Source organism: Nicotiana tabacum, chromosome 15 (genome assembly GCF_000715075.1).
Source record: "Nicotiana tabacum cultivar K326 chromosome 15, ASM71507v2, whole genome shotgun sequence".
Classification (NCBI taxonomy): Eukaryota; Viridiplantae; Streptophyta; class Magnoliopsida; order Solanales; family Solanaceae; genus Nicotiana; species Nicotiana tabacum.
Genome location: NC_134094.1, coordinates 133390639 through 133409544, shown reverse-complemented (window position 1 = coordinate 133409544; position 18906 = coordinate 133390639). Strand labels below are relative to the sequence as shown.

The following is an 18906-nucleotide window of genomic DNA, read 5'->3' as shown; positions in this document are numbered from 1 at the left end:
CTGAGTCAGGGTTTTTCCATAAATGGGGCCTTTTATAAAACTAGTAAACTACTGTAAGTTATTTTTAAAGTCTGTCCACCTTAGTATAGGGGACTAAATTATCTAATTTATCCATAGAAATGAAAGTCTGTCCAACTACTTCAAAGGAAGAATTTAGGAATAATACATTCCTCTTCATACTTGTTCCAACTGTTGAAAGCTGTGAGAAAAGACTGAAAAATATCACAAACACTATTTTATTTAATGAATTCTTGAAAAGTTAAGCAAAAAGTTGGTAGAAATATACTGGGGTAAAGAATAATACATAGCAAGTTTGATCAACTAGAGATTTATGCTATGTATCAGAATACAAGATAAAAGATGTTCTCGCTCACAGATTTGGAGACAAAGCCCACAGATCCAGGTCTGTATAGCTTGCACTGAATATTGTTATCAATGGTTCCAGCAGTATCACCAATCCTAAAAGCTCCAGCTTGAATCCATCCGACAGTAGCTTGAAGTCATTGAACAGAATCATGCTAGATTCATGTAGTCAGTGAATGACGAGTACCAACTTGACTCCAATAAAAGGCAGCTGCTTTTTCTCTATCAGATTTCCTTGCAGGAAAAGCAACCTTAACATTTTGCCTCTGAACTTAGGATCCGACAACACAAGCAGCTCGTGAGCTCTGACTGACCGACTTTCCTGTGACAGACATAAAACCTTGAAGAGTTGGCACAATGCATCTGCTAGCAATCTGACGATGAAACTCAAGCACAAGCGCACTATTTGTATTTACTGTTCCTTATGGCTGCTATCTCCTGCTACATGCTGTCTGGGCCTGAATAACATACAGCTTCTGCAGATCATTAAATTTCTCCACCAATTTTTGGGAAGACGGGCAAGACTGTGGCTCACTGGGTTTGACAAAACAATTAAGTTGCATATCAGCTAAAATCAAAAGATGAGTAAAATTAATGTGATTCAATGCAAAATGATTGCCAGGGCTAGCAGCAGAGTTACATGGTCCTAAGGGGGTTCAATTGAATCTCCTTCGTCAAAAATTTATACTGCGCAAATAAGGTAAAACAACTGCATAAGTGAACAATTAGAGGAGCGGTAAAGGTGGCTCAAAAATTGCTCTAAGTCATAGATTTGAATTCCAGGTGTGGCATTCTTGCATTTTTTATTTTATTTAAGAATTCCTGGATCTGCCAGAGGCCAAAGCAGATGCTTTGCCATTGCAGTGAAAATGCTGAAGTGATGGGATTGGTTTATCTAAAAATGTAGTCTGAGAATCAAATTCAAGTAATACTTATTCGTTACTCGTAAATGAAATGCACCGAACTCGAACCTATGTTTCCTAAAATGTTCATTTTTAAACAAATTATTAAAACCTTCAATGTTCCCAACTAAACTAATATCATGAAAGAGGCTATCCAGATTATATATTGTCCATTAACGTCTCCTTTATTTTGATTGCAAAGACGATATTGATTGTGTTCTGATGTCATCTCAGCCTGGTTTGCTGAGGACGACTTCATTACAACTTCAGGACAAATTTAAATAATGCAATATGCCTTTGTAGTTCCAAATAATAGTTAGAATAATTCATAATCTTAAGCATATATCTTAGACAGACAATGCATTCGTCATATCTTAGACTGCCACTGTAGCTGTTGCAGCCACTGCCAAAGCGACATGGGATTCCCTCCATACTGCTTATGCCAACAAGTCTCAAACTCGCGTATTCAGCTTGCGAGATCGCCTTGCTCGTCTCACCAAAGAGAACCTTCCTGTCATGGACTATCTCACTCAAGTCCGTTCTCTCTGTGATGAACTTGCGACTGAAGGAGCACCTGTCACCAACGCGGAACTCATTGTCAAGATTCTCACTGGGCTTGGACCAGAATATCGAGAAATCTCAGCAGCAATTCGAGCACGTGACACACCTATCTCGTATGAAGAACTATTTGAAAAGCTTATTGACCATGAGCTTTTTCTCAAACACAATGCTCTGCCTCACACTTCCACCACAATCACTGCGGCTGTTGCTCAAAAGACCAGCTCTCAAACAAGGACCAACGCCACCAACAACAACAGGCGTCAAAATAACAACCAGCAGCATCGTTCTCAGCCATGGCGCAATCGTCGCGTCAATCAGCAAGACAACAACTTAGTGTGCTAGTTATGTGACCGCATTGGACGCTCTGCTCGAGTTTGCTGCTCTCAGTCTCATAATCATTTTCAGGCACGAGCCAACTTTGCTGGACGACAAACGCAACAACCTGCTCCGTGGATAGTCGATACAGAGGCTACACACCATGTTGCATCGGATGCCCAAAGTCTTACAAACATTAATGATTACAATGGTCCAGAAGAGATTGCTATGGGAAATGGTAACACCATACCAATATCTCACACTGGTAACACTGATTTATATGCATCTAATTCTCGCTTTCAGTTATCTAATATCCTTTGCTCCCCTTCAATTGCCAACAACTTAATTTCAATTTCCCAATTTTGCCGTGACAATAAAACGTCCATTGAATTCTTTCCATTCTCTTATCTTGTGAAGGATTTGAGTACGGGGGCGCCTGGTTCAAGGATGGAGTAGAGGACGACTTTATGAATGGCCGCTAGACAACTCTTCTTCTCAACCGCAATGCAATGTGGCTATGCCTTTAGATTTGTGGCATCGGCGTTTGGGGCATCCAACACGCCGTAATTTAGATATATTTTTGAAAAAAAATTCCATTCCAGTTATGAAAGACTCTTTCGATTTGTAATTCATGCCAATCAAAGAAAAGCCACAGGCAATCTTTTTCGACAAGTTCTTTGCAGAGTCAAAGGCCGCTACAAATTATTTATAGTGATTTGTAGGGACCTTCACCAGTTTTGTCTATTGATAGAAAAAAATATTATGTTTTATTCGTCGATCAATTTTCAAAGCACATGTGGCTCCAAACAATACAGACCAAAAATGAGGTTTTAGATGTTTTCAAAACACTACATCCTTTGCTCGAACGTCGGTTTCAAACAAAAATACTATCTTTTTACACTGACGGAGGAGGTGAATTTCAAAGCTTAACTTCATATTTAAAATCACAAGGCATCAAACACTTAATTTCCCCACCTTATACTCCACAAAGAGTTGCTCTGGTAGAACGACGTCATCGCCATGTCGTCGAGACTGCCAAAACTTTAATGCACCAAGCTTCATTACCAGCCACATTTTGGAGTTTTGCATGTCATCAAGCTATTTTTCTCATTAATAGAATGATAACTCCAATTTTAAAATACAAGTCTCCATATGAGATTTTATTTCAAGAATCACCAAATTATGAAAACATCAAAAATTTTGGTTGTTTATGTTATCCGTGGCTAAAACCGTATTCACAAAATAAGCTTGATTCAAAATCAAAGCCCTGTGTTTATTTGGGATTTTCAAATAAATATTATTGCCATCATCAATGCTTTGACCCAACCACCTCCAAAGTTTATCTTTCGAGAGATGTAGTATTTGCTGAAAATAATTATCCTTTTGCCAATATTTTCTCTAATTAGAAAAATCTGAATTTAAAATTAATTGGGATGACGTATCTTCACCAAAAGGCACACACATAGATATCCCAACAGAGTCACATTGTTTTGAACTACCTGTGCCGTTGTCTACGTGTATACAAAAGTCTTGCTCTGTTCCTTCTCCAGCAGCGTCTAAGAGCTCAGGTAATTCTCCTCCTTATCCCAACAATCCAACTAGCACCTCTAATTATTCCTCCCCTACTCAACCCATCCTCCCTCCTCATGCGGAAAAAAGTAAACCACCCATTATTCAAACCTATAGCCGTCGGACCTCTAAAGTTACCACATCTGTCCAAGCCCCTCAACCACAGCCACCCATAGAATCCCAACCCCAACACGTTCTTTCTCCTCCATCACAACCAAAACCAGCCACCCTTCCTCATCCAATGGTTACCCGATCAAAAACAAATAGCCTGAAACCCAAGACTTTTCTTGCCAAAACCAACCTCTCACCACCAATCCCCCGCTCCTGCCGTCAAGCACAACTATACCCCCATTGGAAAGAAGCAATGAAAGCAGAATATGATGCTCTAATCAGAAATCAGACGTGGGATTTGGTTCCCAGTAATCCCTCTCGGAATGTTGTAGATTGTAAGTGGTTCTTTAGAGTAAAACATAAACCTGATGGAAGCATTGACAGGTATAAGGCTCGCCTAGTTGCCAAAGGTTTCACGCAAAGGCCTGGGTTGGATTATCATTCTACATTCAGCCCCGTTGTCAAGCCCGCAACAGTCCGTTTGGTCCTTGCAATTGTTGCCCAACGCTCATGACCTATTCATCAGTTGGATATCAATAATGCCTTCTTACAAGGCAGACTTGAAGAAGAAGTGTACATGAAACAACCTCCTGGTTTCGAGTCCTCTGAACATTCAACATATGTTTGCAAGCTAAAAAAAGCAATATACGGACTTAAGCAGGCTCCTAGGGCGTGGTACACCGAGCTCACCAACTATTTGACAAGTATTGGGTTTGTTAAATCCAAATCTGACTCATCTTTGTTTATCCTTTACATTTTAGAGGTTACTGTCTACATTCTCATATATGTTGATGACATAATTATTACGGATAATATTGGAAGAAGTGTCAGGTCCATCATTGATACTCTTTCTCAACGATTCTCTCTAAAAGATCTTGGGCTCTTGCATTATTTTTTGGGTGTTGAAGTAATATCAACGCCAACTGCCATATATTTGTCTCAACACAAAGATGTCATGGATCTTCAGGATGAATTGCATATGGCTGAATGCAAGGGTGTCCCAACACCGATGACATCAACCTGCTCCTTCGCTGATTCTGAAGCCGATTCTGCTGTTGACATTTCACTTTACAGAAAAATCATTGGTAAGCTTCACTACCTATCCTTCACTAGGCCTGACATCGGGTTTGTTGTTAGCAAGTTGTCTCAGTTTATGCATTATCCAAAAGTGTCTCACTGGAAAGCTATCAAACGTTTGTTGCGCTACCTGAAACACACCAGCACAATGGGAGTTAAGCTATGTCGACAACCAACAGATCTTTACTTGCTTATTCTGACTCTGATTGGGCTGGAAATCCACGAGACAGAACATCAACAACAGGTTATGTTGTCTACCTTGGGAACGCACCAATCTCTTGGTCTTCCAAAAAGCAAAGGTCTGTTTCACACTCATCCACGGAAGCTGAGTACCGAGCTGTTGCTGCTGTTGTTTCTGAAGTTAATTGGCTCACAAATTTGCTCCATGAGCTTCATTTCCCATTGTCTGCTCCACCAACAGTCCTCTGTGACAACGTTAGTACCACCTACATTTGTGCTAATCCAGTTTTTCACAGTAGGATGAAACATGTAGCTATTGACTTCCATTTCGTTCGCGAGCAAGTTCAACAAAAAGCACTTGAGGTTCGTCACCTTCACTCTGCTGATCAAGTTGCCGACATCCTCACAAAGCCTCTTCCGCGTACCACTTTTCTGCGCAATTTTCACAAGTTGGGGCTTGTTCCAGTCACCCCCAACTTGCGGGGGCGTATTAAAGGATAACAATTGATATCCTTCAGTTTAGGAGTTTGTTATTAGCTTCCTATTTTCTAGGTTTAGGATTTTGTTAGTTTCCTGTATTCTAGTGTATCCTACTGCACAGAATCTTATCACATAGTTTGTTCCACCTTTAATGTATTTCCGTTTGTATCTGCTCTATATAAAGAGCCTATTGTTCATGAATAAAATCATATTTCCTCTTGTGCATTTTAAAACTTCATAATATAGAGGTTTGACTATATTTTTCTCTTGTTCAGAATTTTAATTTTAACTAGTAACATAGTTGTGGCAGTGAACTGGGAAAATGATATTTTGTTTTAGACACATTTAGTTCCCATCATTTGCAGATACCTCTTCGCATTAGTCATGTGTAAACTGGGATTGATTACACTACAAAATTCAAATTTTCCAGAAATCACAAAGTTGAAGAGCAAAAAAGGCTCTGCTTAGTGCTCAGTATCTTCTAGCTTTGTCTTTCTCTTCAACAATCCAAAGCATAGAATTAGTGGACAATACATTGCCAGTGAGTTTAAACCTTGGTTCGCTGCATCCAAGACTTCTTTAAAGGCTACATCAATTTTATGACAACTTCTACGAAAAGAGAGACCACCATTATGACTGCATATAGCTTAAAATTTTATGGAAAAACAATATTCACTCAGAAAAAGACAAAAGCATTTCATGATATATGAGAAAGACTGACCTCCTGTTTGAAGGAATAAATCACTTCTTCAGAATATTCTTGCTTTGCAAATACTTTAACAGCAACATCCTGCACAACAACAACAACATTACGTTAGAATGGAGAACTAGCAAACAACCACTTGTGTGTTCCTTTTAGAAAAATAGTTAGTACATCTAGATTTCAAGTGTTGGTTAGAAAGAAAGTAAGAGATGCCTCATGTAAAATACAACAAAAATACATGCTTACAGTTTGATTTGATAAAAAAATCTGCTGGCTTGCAGCAATTTTAAACTTTGACGCCATCCATATGATGGGACCAAGAAGCCAGAATTTAGCCCTTGTGTTTCAGGCTATAAGCATAAGCTCCCAGAATAAATGATAGCTTACAAATATATATTTGAATGATATGTTATACGATGACCTAATCAACATTGAAGTATGTTTAGAAATAATTCACAAATAATTGCCAGGAAGTTTAGTGAACGGAAGAGGCAAAGAACTCCTGGCAAAAAAAAAAATATATAAAAAAAAGGCAAAGGACATACTGATCCATACCACAGCGCACGATAAACTTTTCCACAAGAACCTAGAGAAACGCAGATAAAAGAAAAGTGGGAATGAAGAGAAAAAGAAAAAGGTGATAGTAAGAACTGCAAATACATAAGAATATCATGGCTTTAAAGCTGGTAAGGATTGCTCGTTGCAAGATAAATGTATTAGCTTAGGAAAGAGATATGCAACATTTAAGTGCAATTGACTACTAACTTCTGATTATTCTGCACAACAGAAGCATCTACAGTGACTGGAAAACTGAAAATGAAAGTAAACTACATCCTTGTCCGATACCAAAAGATTCTATGATCAAGTTTGGAATAACTGATAGACTTGTTTTTGGCAATTTCACCCATAAAAGGAGTTCCGCACCTTCTCCAATCTGTTCTCTGATTGTTAAGTCCTCCCACAAGATTTCGTAATCCAGGCGACCAGTATCTACGCCCACCTTACTAAAAGCACTACTGCTGGTGCTTCTACAGCTGCTAGCACTGCATGTGCTGTTGACACTAAATGAAGATGACCAGGATCCAGAAGCTTCATAGGTGGTTGTTCGGTTAGTATCAATAAACTGATTGTTTGGTTTTAGTGCATTATAACTGTTACTGTGACTCAACTCATTGTCTTGGTCATTGATTAGCCAAGGCCATACAAATCGCGTAGTCTTTGCCTCTGACGCTTCTCGCTCGTTGCCTTTCCATGGCCATGACAAGATTTTCTTTGCCATCCACGCCTCTGCCTTAGAGGTGATAAGATTTGAAATTCCTTGTTTTCCCTCACTCTCATCCCCACAATCACTCGAGGCTTTCCCTGGGGAGTGCTCCTCAAGACTAGAGAATATCCCAACTGGAGAAGGGTGAACATCTCCCATAGGTGTGCTGCCTCCACTTGAATTTGCATCCTCCCTGTGATCTGGGAGAGCAGCATCAGAAAATGTGTGGTCAGAATGATGACTATCTCCACTTCCACTTTCACGAAGCATGCTGCTCTCTCCTGTCTTTATTTTTGGCTTAACCTTGTTGCTCACCTTTGAGGCCTATTATGAGGTTTTGACATGTCAGCTTATGCCACCATTGTATACAGAGAGAGAAGAGAACCAAAAAAACAAAAGAAAACTAGGCAACTACACAGACAAAGACAGTACTAACCAAATTAGATATTTTAGATGCAATGGTAACTTGCAGAGGCTGTTGGGGATCAAGTCCAAGTTTGGAAGAAGCAAGGGTCCTGGCTCCAACTGCTCTGAATCTCGCATCAGCTTCCAACTGCTTCACTCCCATCGATGCAACCCCTGTTCCTTGAAAAGGCCTCACATCACTTGATATAGAGATAACACCGACGAAAGTACCATCATCGTCATTAAAAGGGGTACTGGTAGCAACGACTACGAATCTATCCCCTTGCTTATTCTTAGCTGGAAACTGCCTAGTCCAAATCTCACCCTTTTTCACTTGGTGAACAATGTGATCAGCATCACCATGATCCTGAGCATCTGTTAGGAGCTCAATAGGATTTCGTCCAAGAGCTTCTGCAGCAGAATAACCATATAGTTGTTCAGCAGTTCGATTCCTGTACGAAAACAGCTCAAATAACACTTCTATGTTAATAACATTGAACAAACGTGACAAGCACCAATAAGGTCTAACTAAGGCCAAATAAAATGTTCTATCTATTTGTACAAAGTGTTTAGTGTTCACTGATGCAACATTTTACTAGCTAACTAAAAAGCAAACTCAGATAGTTACAGACACAAGTTCAATCTCTTCCACCCAGTTCTTTTCTCTCCCAAGTCCGGATGAAAAAAAGGAAAAATGAAAAGGCAAAAGATAGGAAATCTGTTTCAATTACTCACCAGTAAATTATAAGACAGTTGACATCAAATATATGCACTGATTGTCCCATTGACTGTAATATATTAAAGTAGTGTCTATCAGTAAACTTCACTGCAGCAGCGCCTCTACCATTACTGTTGTCTTCCGCCCCTTTATTACTACTCTCTCTTTGATAGTGAAGCATGCTGGAAAGAGGTTGACCCCCTTTTCCAGACAGCTACAGCACCATAATCAAAGCCACCACCATCCATAAGACGAGGCAGCCGTTGTGGGAAGATTGAATGGGACCTTTGTCTCTGTAATCTGTGATCATCAGAAATCATGAGCTTAGACATCTCCTGCTTCAATTGGGCATGCCCTGCCTCCAGTTCTTGGATCTTCTTTAGCAGCTCCTCAGCTGGTGATGTTGGTCCTAGAGCTGATGCTGTTGTCTTATCCATTTTAATTCAAGATCCCAAGATTGATTAAACCCCACTTCAGATTCAGCCAGTTCGACTTTTCTTCCCACAAAGTTCAGAAAAGAACCAATAGGATGGATCTATGACTAATTCCACTGATACCCCACTATATATCTGTATCTGTATAGCCTTTTTCTAAATAACCAACAAATCGCCAGTGATGCAAGGTTTGAAACTCAATGGACAGTGGGCCTGCCCCTCTACCCTTATCCAATTAAATCCTAGGCTTTTATCCGTGATGTGTGCCTAACCCACTAATCACATGTTGCAATGTTACCACTAGACCAAAGCCGTGGGGGAATGTCAATATAACCATATACAAACAATATCTGCAAATTTGAAGTGGATTTCTTGCTGAAAATGAAGAAATGGCCGCCCTTTCAGTTCAAGAAGCCACCTTTTCGGCTGCTAACAGGTAGCTTCCTCATATCATTTCTTTAGATAATGACTGCCAAAGGTTAATGACGCAATAGATCCAAGTACGTATATTGGCCTTGCACTGGGTGTAATACATAGCAACCATGAGGAGCCTTAAATCGTGAACCTACATTAGGGATCCTAAATAACCTGAACAATGTCAGCTTGATATGTATGCTATATGGACTCCTTTATGGGTATGCAATGGCGGAGTCCATGGGCTCACGGATGGTTAATTGAACGGCCTTTGCCGGAAAATTATCCCGTATATATTGGCCAAATATTACTTCTCATACATATATATTAAATTTCAAACACCCTTAGCAAAATATCTGGCCACTATGGGCATGTATCCTCGCTGGATTATTCAATACGGATTTGTCTATGTTTTTTTTTCTTTTTCTGGTCACTATTACTTTTTGTATATCTTAAGAGTTTAAACGAAGAACTCACATCAATATCATATCAGTTTCAATAAAAATATGCCAAGGCAAATCAAAGAACCTTGTAACATAAATGGCAGCAGTCGCTGAATCAAGTGGTGTCATCCAACACAGCTTCGCCTAAAAGTTTAATTCTGTCTGTGCATATAATTTTATTTTATTTTTGAAAAACAATGTGTATATACAGTAGGTGTCATTGTGTCATCCGAAACTGCTTCACCAAAAAAATTCTCTATATAAAAAGTTAAACCTCAAAACTTTATAGTGCCACCTAAGACTTAGCATTTGCAAATCCTAGCATACGGTACTGACATAAATGGCAGTCCATAATCATCCAAACCTCCTGCTAAAACAAGAAACCTGAAGCTTGACAAATGCCAGAGATTTCCAGAATTCGTGGAATGGATCCATATAAAATTTAGTAAAGTGATGTCACGTATAATGCACTTTCTAGCAAAACAGCCTTGGAAAAGGTAAAAAGGTCTTAACATAAGTTCCAAATTTGATGATCTCATGCCTCTCATGGTTCAGATTTCAGAGATAGTGGAGGGTCAAACCAATGACTAGAAAATTGGCCTCATCTGCAGCAATTGTACAACGAGCCTAGATATCTTAATTGTTTGCATTTTGGAGCCAAAATCCAGTCTAATATCACCTCAACGTCACTCTTCTTATGCCAACTAAACTTGCAATACATACATTCAGTCTTACTTCTACTTATCGAAAAAAACTTACTCTGTAGAGCGCTTCTCCATAGCTCATACTTTTGGTTTACATCCTCGCGGTTTCGTCAATTATCAGCAAATAACATATATCATGGGACCTCATCTTGTATTGGTTAGCTCAGCCATAATTAATGTAAACAAGTACGCGCTCAATGCCGATCCCTAGTGTAAACCCATAATTATGGAGAACTCCTTTATATCACTTAGTATTGTTCTCACGCTAGTCATGGCTCCTGCATACATGTCTTTTATGGCATTTATATATTTAGTTATGAATTCATTTGTTCTCCAACGCTCACCAAAGGACTTAAACGAGGTGAAGTCGATTCTCAATAAGTGTTGACAGGACAATTTGTATCTACATACATCTGTGCACAATAGAAACTCAATTTAAAATACCAAAATAAATACTTACCCACAACTCCGGACCTAAAATTTCTCAATGCTTGTACTAATCCCAGCGTACGCCACTGACATAAATGGAAGTCCACAATCATCCAAAATTTCCGCTGAAACAAGAAACTTGAAGTTTGACTATAGGATTCAGTAAAGTGATGTCAACAACAACAACAACAATAAACCTGTATAATCCCACCAGTGGGCTTTTGGGAGGGTAACGTGCCTGCAGACCTTACCCCTAACCTGGCACAGAGAGTTTGTTTTCGATAGAACACCACCTTGTTATTGGTGGGGCGACTCGAACTCACAACCTCTTGCGCTCGTCACTACATCAACTCACTTTTGGCAAAGTAAAGTGATGTCACTTACCCCCAAATGCACAAAATTGGCCTCATCTGCAGCTATTATACAACCAAAGCATTAAATCTGACCTCAGCTCGATTTCGTAAAAATCAAAAAGACTAGAACACCCCCTTTTTTCTTTCGAAGCAGAAATTTTTCTGTTGTACACAGACTACATGGTACTTTCACATTGTTTGAGTTTGTGCACTTATCGTTTGAGGTTGAGGTAAGCCACTTTCCTGCACACTTTCTTGGCTGTCTCACGAGTTCTTCACGGCATTTTATCAAGAAATAATTACAAGAAAATACACTTGCTTCGCGCAATAACAAAAAATGGCCCATGTTTTTAAGCTTTACCCGACTTAGCTCATACATTGTACATATTTTGAAAGCACTGTCAAATTCAAAATGTTTATTCTTACGATTATTGCTTCTAAAAGTTATGGAATTAAATTTGTGTTGTAACAAGCGTTGCTTTCACTCTCTCGTCTTCTCACATATGCTTTAAGCGGTCGTCCGCCATATCTGTTTCTCCTAGTGTATTACCTCATGCAGTGTAAGAAAATTGAAGAGTACAAGTTCACCGTTGAAGGCCATTCAAAGTTTTACTTTCCAAAATAGGATTTTTTGAGTTTGTTAGTTGTTTGGATTGGGTGTTGTTCCAATTGATTGAAAATATCAAAAGTTAGTTCAAAATTTAAATTTGAAGTGATTTGGAATAGATTTGAGCAAGATTTGAGTTAAATTTCAGAAAATACGCAAGGAAGGAGACGAAGTCAGTTTTTTATATATTATGTATAATATTGTATAATAGTGTATGAGAGTGTATATACACATCTTATACACTATTATATACCTTTATACAAGCGTCGGTAGACGAACTTATTCCACGATTTTTAGTTGCAATTCTTGTTCAAAACCAGTCCAAATCTCCATTAAATGACTTTAAATTTTATATACAATTCCCTTATACTATTTCTAACAAGTTTAAATAACACCCACTCCAAATTTCTCACAAAATCAAATTCGAAATTTAAACCCACATATTTAAACTTGTTAAAAATCTAATTTTCACCACCCAAATAGATTTGGTTTGTTGAACTAATATTTGAGTCACAAATACTAATTTGAAAATTAGTTTAAAAGCTTGAGCAATCTTTTTAAAAAATTAAATAGTAATTTCGAGAACCTATTGGAGTTGAATGTTGAATCTTAACCTATTATTTTTGGACTAGTTGGTTGTAAATTGAAATATGGGCTATAAAATTGAAAAATATGGAGCCCAGTTGTTCTTATATGAAATTTTCCCTTTTATCAAACAAGTACAACCACACGGTTGAATTTGTTTATGTTTCTAGACATATTAATCAATTTGATACAAGATGCAAGATATTTAGCTCAAATGAAGATAAAAGGATAGATTTGGAGAGCCCGAGAACCGGATTTCCGGGCGCAATGATGACAAGATCAACAGAAAAATAGTATCAAGATGTTATATTAGAACCTATTTTTTTATGTCAAGAAAACACGTCTCTTACAATGATACTTGAGCATATTATTTATAGCTTAGTAGGCGTAATGGTCGGGCCCACCACTAATGACAATTATTGAAATGTGATAATGAAAATATAATGGTAAACATAAGTGCCCAAATTTCTATAATGAGTCGTTACCCTTTAATGTTGTGGAATATTCTTCATCAAATGCTACCAGGTGCGGCATGCTTAATGCCTTTATGCACTTGCTTTTCTAAGTGACACACGAGATAGATGTGCCCGGTTTTCCGCCCTCTCAACTTTGATTCCACGTGTCCCCTTCTTTAGTGGCCACGTACCGTAACGTATTTTACCTAATACAGATAGCCCTCTGCTTTTCGGTAACATAACTTTGTGTTACCGGGAAGTTTGTGAGAATCTTCTTTTGGCGGGAATTACTATAATTACTTTTGAAGGTTACTGACAGTTGATTAAACGCATGTCTCTCCGCATTTAATGCCTTGAACACGCGTCCTCTATGATTTAGCACGCATTTTACCAGTTATCGAGGTAATTGGAACTAAGTATTTTAGCCGTCCAAATTGTTTACCTATACGTATCGACTCCCTTTTCCTTTAGGTGTCACTAGTTGCTTGAACTTCTAACCTGCATCCATGTTCTACATTTCTTCTCTAATTTCTTTCAAACACCGAACTTTTTCTTCCCCTCTTCCAATGGCTTCTTCATCTAAACGTTCTGGTTCTTCGAAGAATAAGAACAAAAACGAAGATTCTGCTCCTCCAACAGTAAGTTTCATAATCCCCAAAAGGCTTAGTACTTTGAAGGATTTGGAGGAGAAATTTCCCACTAATAATCCTCATACATGGTGGTTAGCAGGTATCCATCTTCCTTTTCGTCCTTCCAGTATCTCTACTGTGAAGGAAAACTGCTGCTACCCGAATTTGGACATCATCGTTTCCAACCTATCGGAGCGAGTGACCCTTCCCAAAGAGGGTTTCACATATTTATACACCCTTTTACCTTGGGTAGGTTCTCTTTGAGTGGGGAGCTTGATTCAGCGGTATCGGAATTTTGTCTTCGCTATCATGTATGTTTGGCACATGTAAGCCTCTCTGTGTGGAGGACGATTGCTTGCCTTCGGTGCTTGTGCTTTGAAACTAGAGAAGAGCTGGCCTTCGCTCACACGATGAATCTGTACTCCCCCAAGATCTTCCGCGGGGATGATAAATCTTTGCAAGCGTGGTCACCATGCTTTGATTTTCAGCAAGGATGATGACAATGACTGAGGGTGGATGGAACGGTTTGTTGCATTTACCTCTAGTGACATTATTCCAATAATTGCCTCATCCGTTCAGGTTGCTTAAAACCGTTCCCGTAAGTTTCATTCAATACGTTTCGGTTGCTTGGAACCCACCGGTGGTAGAAGGCTTGGACCGGTGGGTTTAAAAGATCTTGGACATCACCACGCTTGAAATCCGCCTGTGGAAAGAACTATCCATCAAATACAGGTAGAAGGCCAAAAATCATGGTAACTATAATTTGCTTTGCTTTAGTTTTTGCATATGTGGATTTTGGCCGAATCTCCTGACTTGTTTGTCAAATTAGGTCTACCCCGGGCTCAGTCGAGATCCCCGAAGAGGATGTTTTGGCTGATCTTACTGATGCGGCGAGGCTGCTCCAGGAGGTGTTTGCTCGAACGGGTGCCTCCGGGTCTACTCCGGGCACAAATATTTCTTCACGGAGTCCCTCTCTAGAGAACAAACAACCAAAAAGAAGGCGTTCCTCTACATTCGGGGAGAAGAATAAGAGAGCAAAGGTTGATGCCCCAGAATCATCCCAGGTGGCGATGTTGGTCGGTCCTCCCTCCAGGCCGGTTATAGACACCGTAGTGATTGATGATGATGAAGCTAGTGATGAGGGAGCTTCTTTTCATAGAAGACAACGATCCTTATCCTCTCAACAGGATGCTCAACCTGTTAATGCAGTCACATCCGCCGAGGACGATGTCTCGACGCTTTGGGGAGAGTTTGATTTGGTGAAAAATTCCAACTCTCATTCTCGACACCCAATTGTTGTGCCCGGTACTGTGAGGCAGAGTACCGGGTCCTTGTCTCGGTTGGTGAGCACCCAACAACTAGTGTTGCCTTCGATGCAGCCGTTTCTCGTTCTTCTCCTTTACCAGCTTTGTCACCACCTTCTTCGCCACCAGCAGCTGCTATATCTTTTCCGTCTTCATCCTCGCTTTCCCCAACAACATCATCTCCAACGGCTACACCTGGTCATGTTGAAGGCGTTCCTCTTCCCCAGTCTCCTGTTCATGGGAATTTGGGGCAAAATTATGCTGCCCCTTCTGAAGATCCTCAGAGGGTGAGAAATGTTACCTTCTCGATCTCTACTGGGTGCAACCTTCTTTCCCGGCCGGTGGAGCTTGCGAATTACCTGAAGCCCTTGGCTTCATAGAAGGATTGGGAAAAAGATTCAGACACTCTCGGGAGAGTGTTTGTTGAACAATGCCATGCATAATGCCGTAACGGTATGTTTCTATCTTTCTCTTATATTTTCCAGCTTTTGACTGAGTGCATTTTAAATTTTTACCTCTTCTTATCTTGCAGGTCAATTTTCTTGCTTCCAAGGGCCTACAAAGGTTAATCCGCGAGAAGAAGGAACTCTCTTCTGAACGGGATTAGCTTTTGGCGGAACGTGACCGGACTATTCTTCGCCTCTTGAAACTAGAAACCATGGCCACTGAGGCTGATGTTTTGGAAGCCCGTTTGCAGCAAAGTGAGCAGGAAGTGGTGACCCCTGGCCAGGAAGTTGGGCCGCTGAGGGCCGGTTTTGATGAAGTCAAGGCTAAATGGGCTGAAGTCCAAAATGGCATTCTTGCTGCCAATGATCGTGAAGTTGTTGCTGTTGAAAGGGTAACTAATTTAAAAGCATCCTTGAATTCTAAGGTCGAAGAACTTGTTGCCGCGGGCGAGACATGCCCGGTTGGAGGAGAAGTATAAGAAACCTATCGAGCACAACAGGCTTTATAGTTTAACTGTCCATGATCTCGATGTCATTCTTCGATCTACTAGGTCTGCTCGGGACAATCTTTCTGCAGAGATCGCTCAACTCAGAGAAGAACTCAGGCGTCGAGAGGCTTCCCTCGTTGTTGAAAAAACTTACGACATGTACAAAATGAGGAGAAAGACCTTGGAAGGAGCCAAAGCTGGCATTTTTTATATTGATGCCGAAATTGTTAAGGCATGCGAGCATGAGTTGGCTGCAAAGAAAGGACTCCCAGTGCGGTCTGATGCTCTAGGTTCTTCTGATTCTGGTTACGCGATTTCAAACACTGAAGAGGAATCAAAAGGCGATGATGCCGAAGATCAAGCCGGGGAAGATGTTGAGCCATCGATTGAACCGGTTACTGCTCCCGGGGATATGGATACTTCTCTTCCTCCCGATTCTAGTGATGTTGTACCTTAGATTTTTCTTTCCCTGTTTTGTATTTCTTTTGGCACATTCTTGTAAACGAAGACATATTTTTGCTCGAATGTTTGATCGAGTCTTACTTTTGCTTGAATGTCTAATCATATTTTCCTGTATGTGGTCTCGAATGCATTTTCTTCGATGCACTTCTGTCTCCAAAAATTATCCCTTTTACATGAGGGTTTCAATAAGTATTTGCGCAAGTTTTGTTTCTGCGCCTTTTTCATACGTGGCTTCGGGTGTATTTTTCCCCGATAGTATTATTGGTTCTGGGCATATATTCTTCCGGAACAACCCTTTAACGGGAGGGTTTTAAGAGAGGGCCCTCTTATGTTTACGGTGCTCTTAAAGAGGACGTCTCATGTTCATTACGACACTAACATTTGAAATACTTGTTTAACTTTCAAATGACAAAATTAGCTCATCGTTCAGACAAGAAACAAGATAAAAGCAAAAGGATTTCATTTAATTCCTTATGTTTTCATAGTTTACATAGGCATTTTGCTACGTAGAAAAGAAGTTGACATGACTTGTGACTATCTTGTACAATTTGTTTCTACGGGGCTATCTGTGCAGTCCCCGGCCCCGATGGTGTGTGGCATTCAGTTTTTCCTTGCCGGATTTTTGTTCCCGGTTGACGTGGCATTCAATGTTGCCTTGCCGTATTTTCGTTCCCGGTTGACGTGGCATACAGTGTTGCCTTGCCAGATTTTCGTTCTCGGTTGACGTGGCATTCAGTGTTGCCTTGTAATCATATCATTATCCTCCCCCCAGTGTTCTAATACGAAGAATGCGAGTTGGAACACTGGAAGTCTTGTATCTTCTAAGGTTCCACCAATGAATTACTACATAACCCTTCGCTCGGTAACAGATTTTGCTTTCCCCTTAGGAATTCATGTTGTCGAGCGAAAGAATACCTAACAATCCTCTAGTGGTTTGTGCTCGTGAACGATCGTGTAACCTATGTTCGGTAGCAAACTTAACTTCCCAGTGGGATTTGCTATCGAAGCAAAGATTACCTTATCATCCCCGAGTGGAGACTTGTTTGTTTTCCTACTTGTGGTATCTGCCTCGTAAAAAGCTTTGCTTTCTGTTTGACAGTTGTTTGTTAAGTAGTAATATTTTTTTAGATGAGCCATGTTCTAGTTGCTGGGCAACTTGTCTCCGTTGCTGTTTTCCAACTCGTATGACCATTTACCGGTGATAGCCGAAACCCGGTAAGGCCTTCCCATGTATAGCCTAATTTGCTGACATTGAGTTCTCGAGTGTTCTGAGTTACCTTCTTCAAGACCAAGTCCCCCCCCCCCGAAATAACGGTAGTTAGTTCTTTGATTATAATATCGCTTCATTCTCTGCTTTTGGGTTGCCAGTCTGACATGTGCTAATTCCCTGCGTTCCTCGAGCAGTTCTAAGTTGATTAGCATCGCCTCATTATTTGATTCTTCGTCTGCCTGGAAATACCTTAAGGTTGGATCCCCTACTTCCACCGGTATTAAAGCTTTTGCGCTATACAGAAGGGAAAAAAAGATTTCTCCTGTGCTTGACTTGGCCGTTGTCTGGTAGGCCCATAGCAATCCCGGTAACTCTTCGGGCCAATGGCCTTTTACTGCTTCTAGCCTTTTCTTTAGATTTTGCACAATTGTTTTGTCTGTTGACTCTGCTTGTCAATTTGCGCTCGAATGGTAAGGTGAAGAGGTAATCCTTTTTATCTTCAAATCTTCGAGGAATTTCGTAACTTTTGCCCCGATAAATTGTGGCTCGTAATCACATGCAATCTCTTTGGGTATTCCGAACCTGCAAATTATGTTTTCCCACAGGAAGTCGACCACTTCGTGTTCTTCGATATTTTGATAAGAACCTGCTTCCACTCATATTGAAAAATAGTCAGTCAAAATCAAAAGAAATATTACCTTTCCAGGAGCCGGTGGTAATGGTCCAACGATGTCCATTCCCCATTTCATGAACGGCCACGGTGACAGAATTGAATGCAGGGGTTCCGCTGGTTGATGCACTAGTGGTGCGTGGCATTGGCACTTATCACATTTTTGTACAAAGTTTTTGGTATCTTGTTCCATACGGGCCTAGTAATATCCTGCTCGGCCTAACTTCAGCACCAGAGAATCTGTGCTCGAATGGTTGCCGCATATCCCTTCATGGACTTCTCTCATGACATAATTGGCTTCTGATGCTCCTAAGCACGGGCCAACGGGCCTTGAAAGGATTTTCTATACAATTGGCCTTTACTGAAGCTATACTGCGTAACTTTGGTGCGCAATGCTCTTGAAGCTTTGGGGTCCTCGGTCAACTTTCCATATTTGAGATAATCGATTATCTCATTTTTCCAGTCCCAAACCAAACTGGTCGAATTTACCTCGTAATAACCCTCTGTGTACAAGGCTGAGTTCATCAGTTGTACTACTGTGCCTAATTCTGGTCCTCGGACTTCTGTTGATGAGTCCAGATTTGCTAATGCATCTACTTTCGCATTTTCTTCCCTTGGGATGTGG

General features: G+C 40.3%; 1 protein-coding gene across 13 annotated transcripts; it reads right to left on the bottom strand.

The window, feature by feature from the left end:
- Positions 1-220: 220 nt before the first annotated feature.
- LOC107766683 (uncharacterized) lies at positions 221-11742 on the bottom strand. 13 transcript variants are annotated; one of them, XM_075231352.1, is made up of 8 exons: positions 11457-11742; positions 11104-11197; positions 7962-8341; positions 7186-7849; positions 6807-6847; positions 6280-6348; positions 1004-1050; positions 221-897 (listed from the first exon to the last, which is right to left on the bottom strand). In XM_075231352.1, exons 2-8 carry the CDS (start codon positions 11183-11185, stop codon positions 795-797), a joined length of 1386 nt encoding a protein of 461 aa, XP_075087453.1. In that variant the 5' UTR covers positions 11186-11197; positions 11457-11742; the 3' UTR covers positions 221-794. The 13 variants fall into 13 exon arrangements, 11 of the variants coding, with proteins under 11 accessions (XP_075087453.1, XP_075087451.1, XP_075087446.1 ...); XM_075231350.1 differs by having other exon boundaries at positions 11270-11740; XM_075231345.1 differs by having other exon boundaries at positions 7962-8382; positions 8666-11197; positions 11284-11740.
- Positions 11743-18906: the final 7164 nt, after the last annotated feature.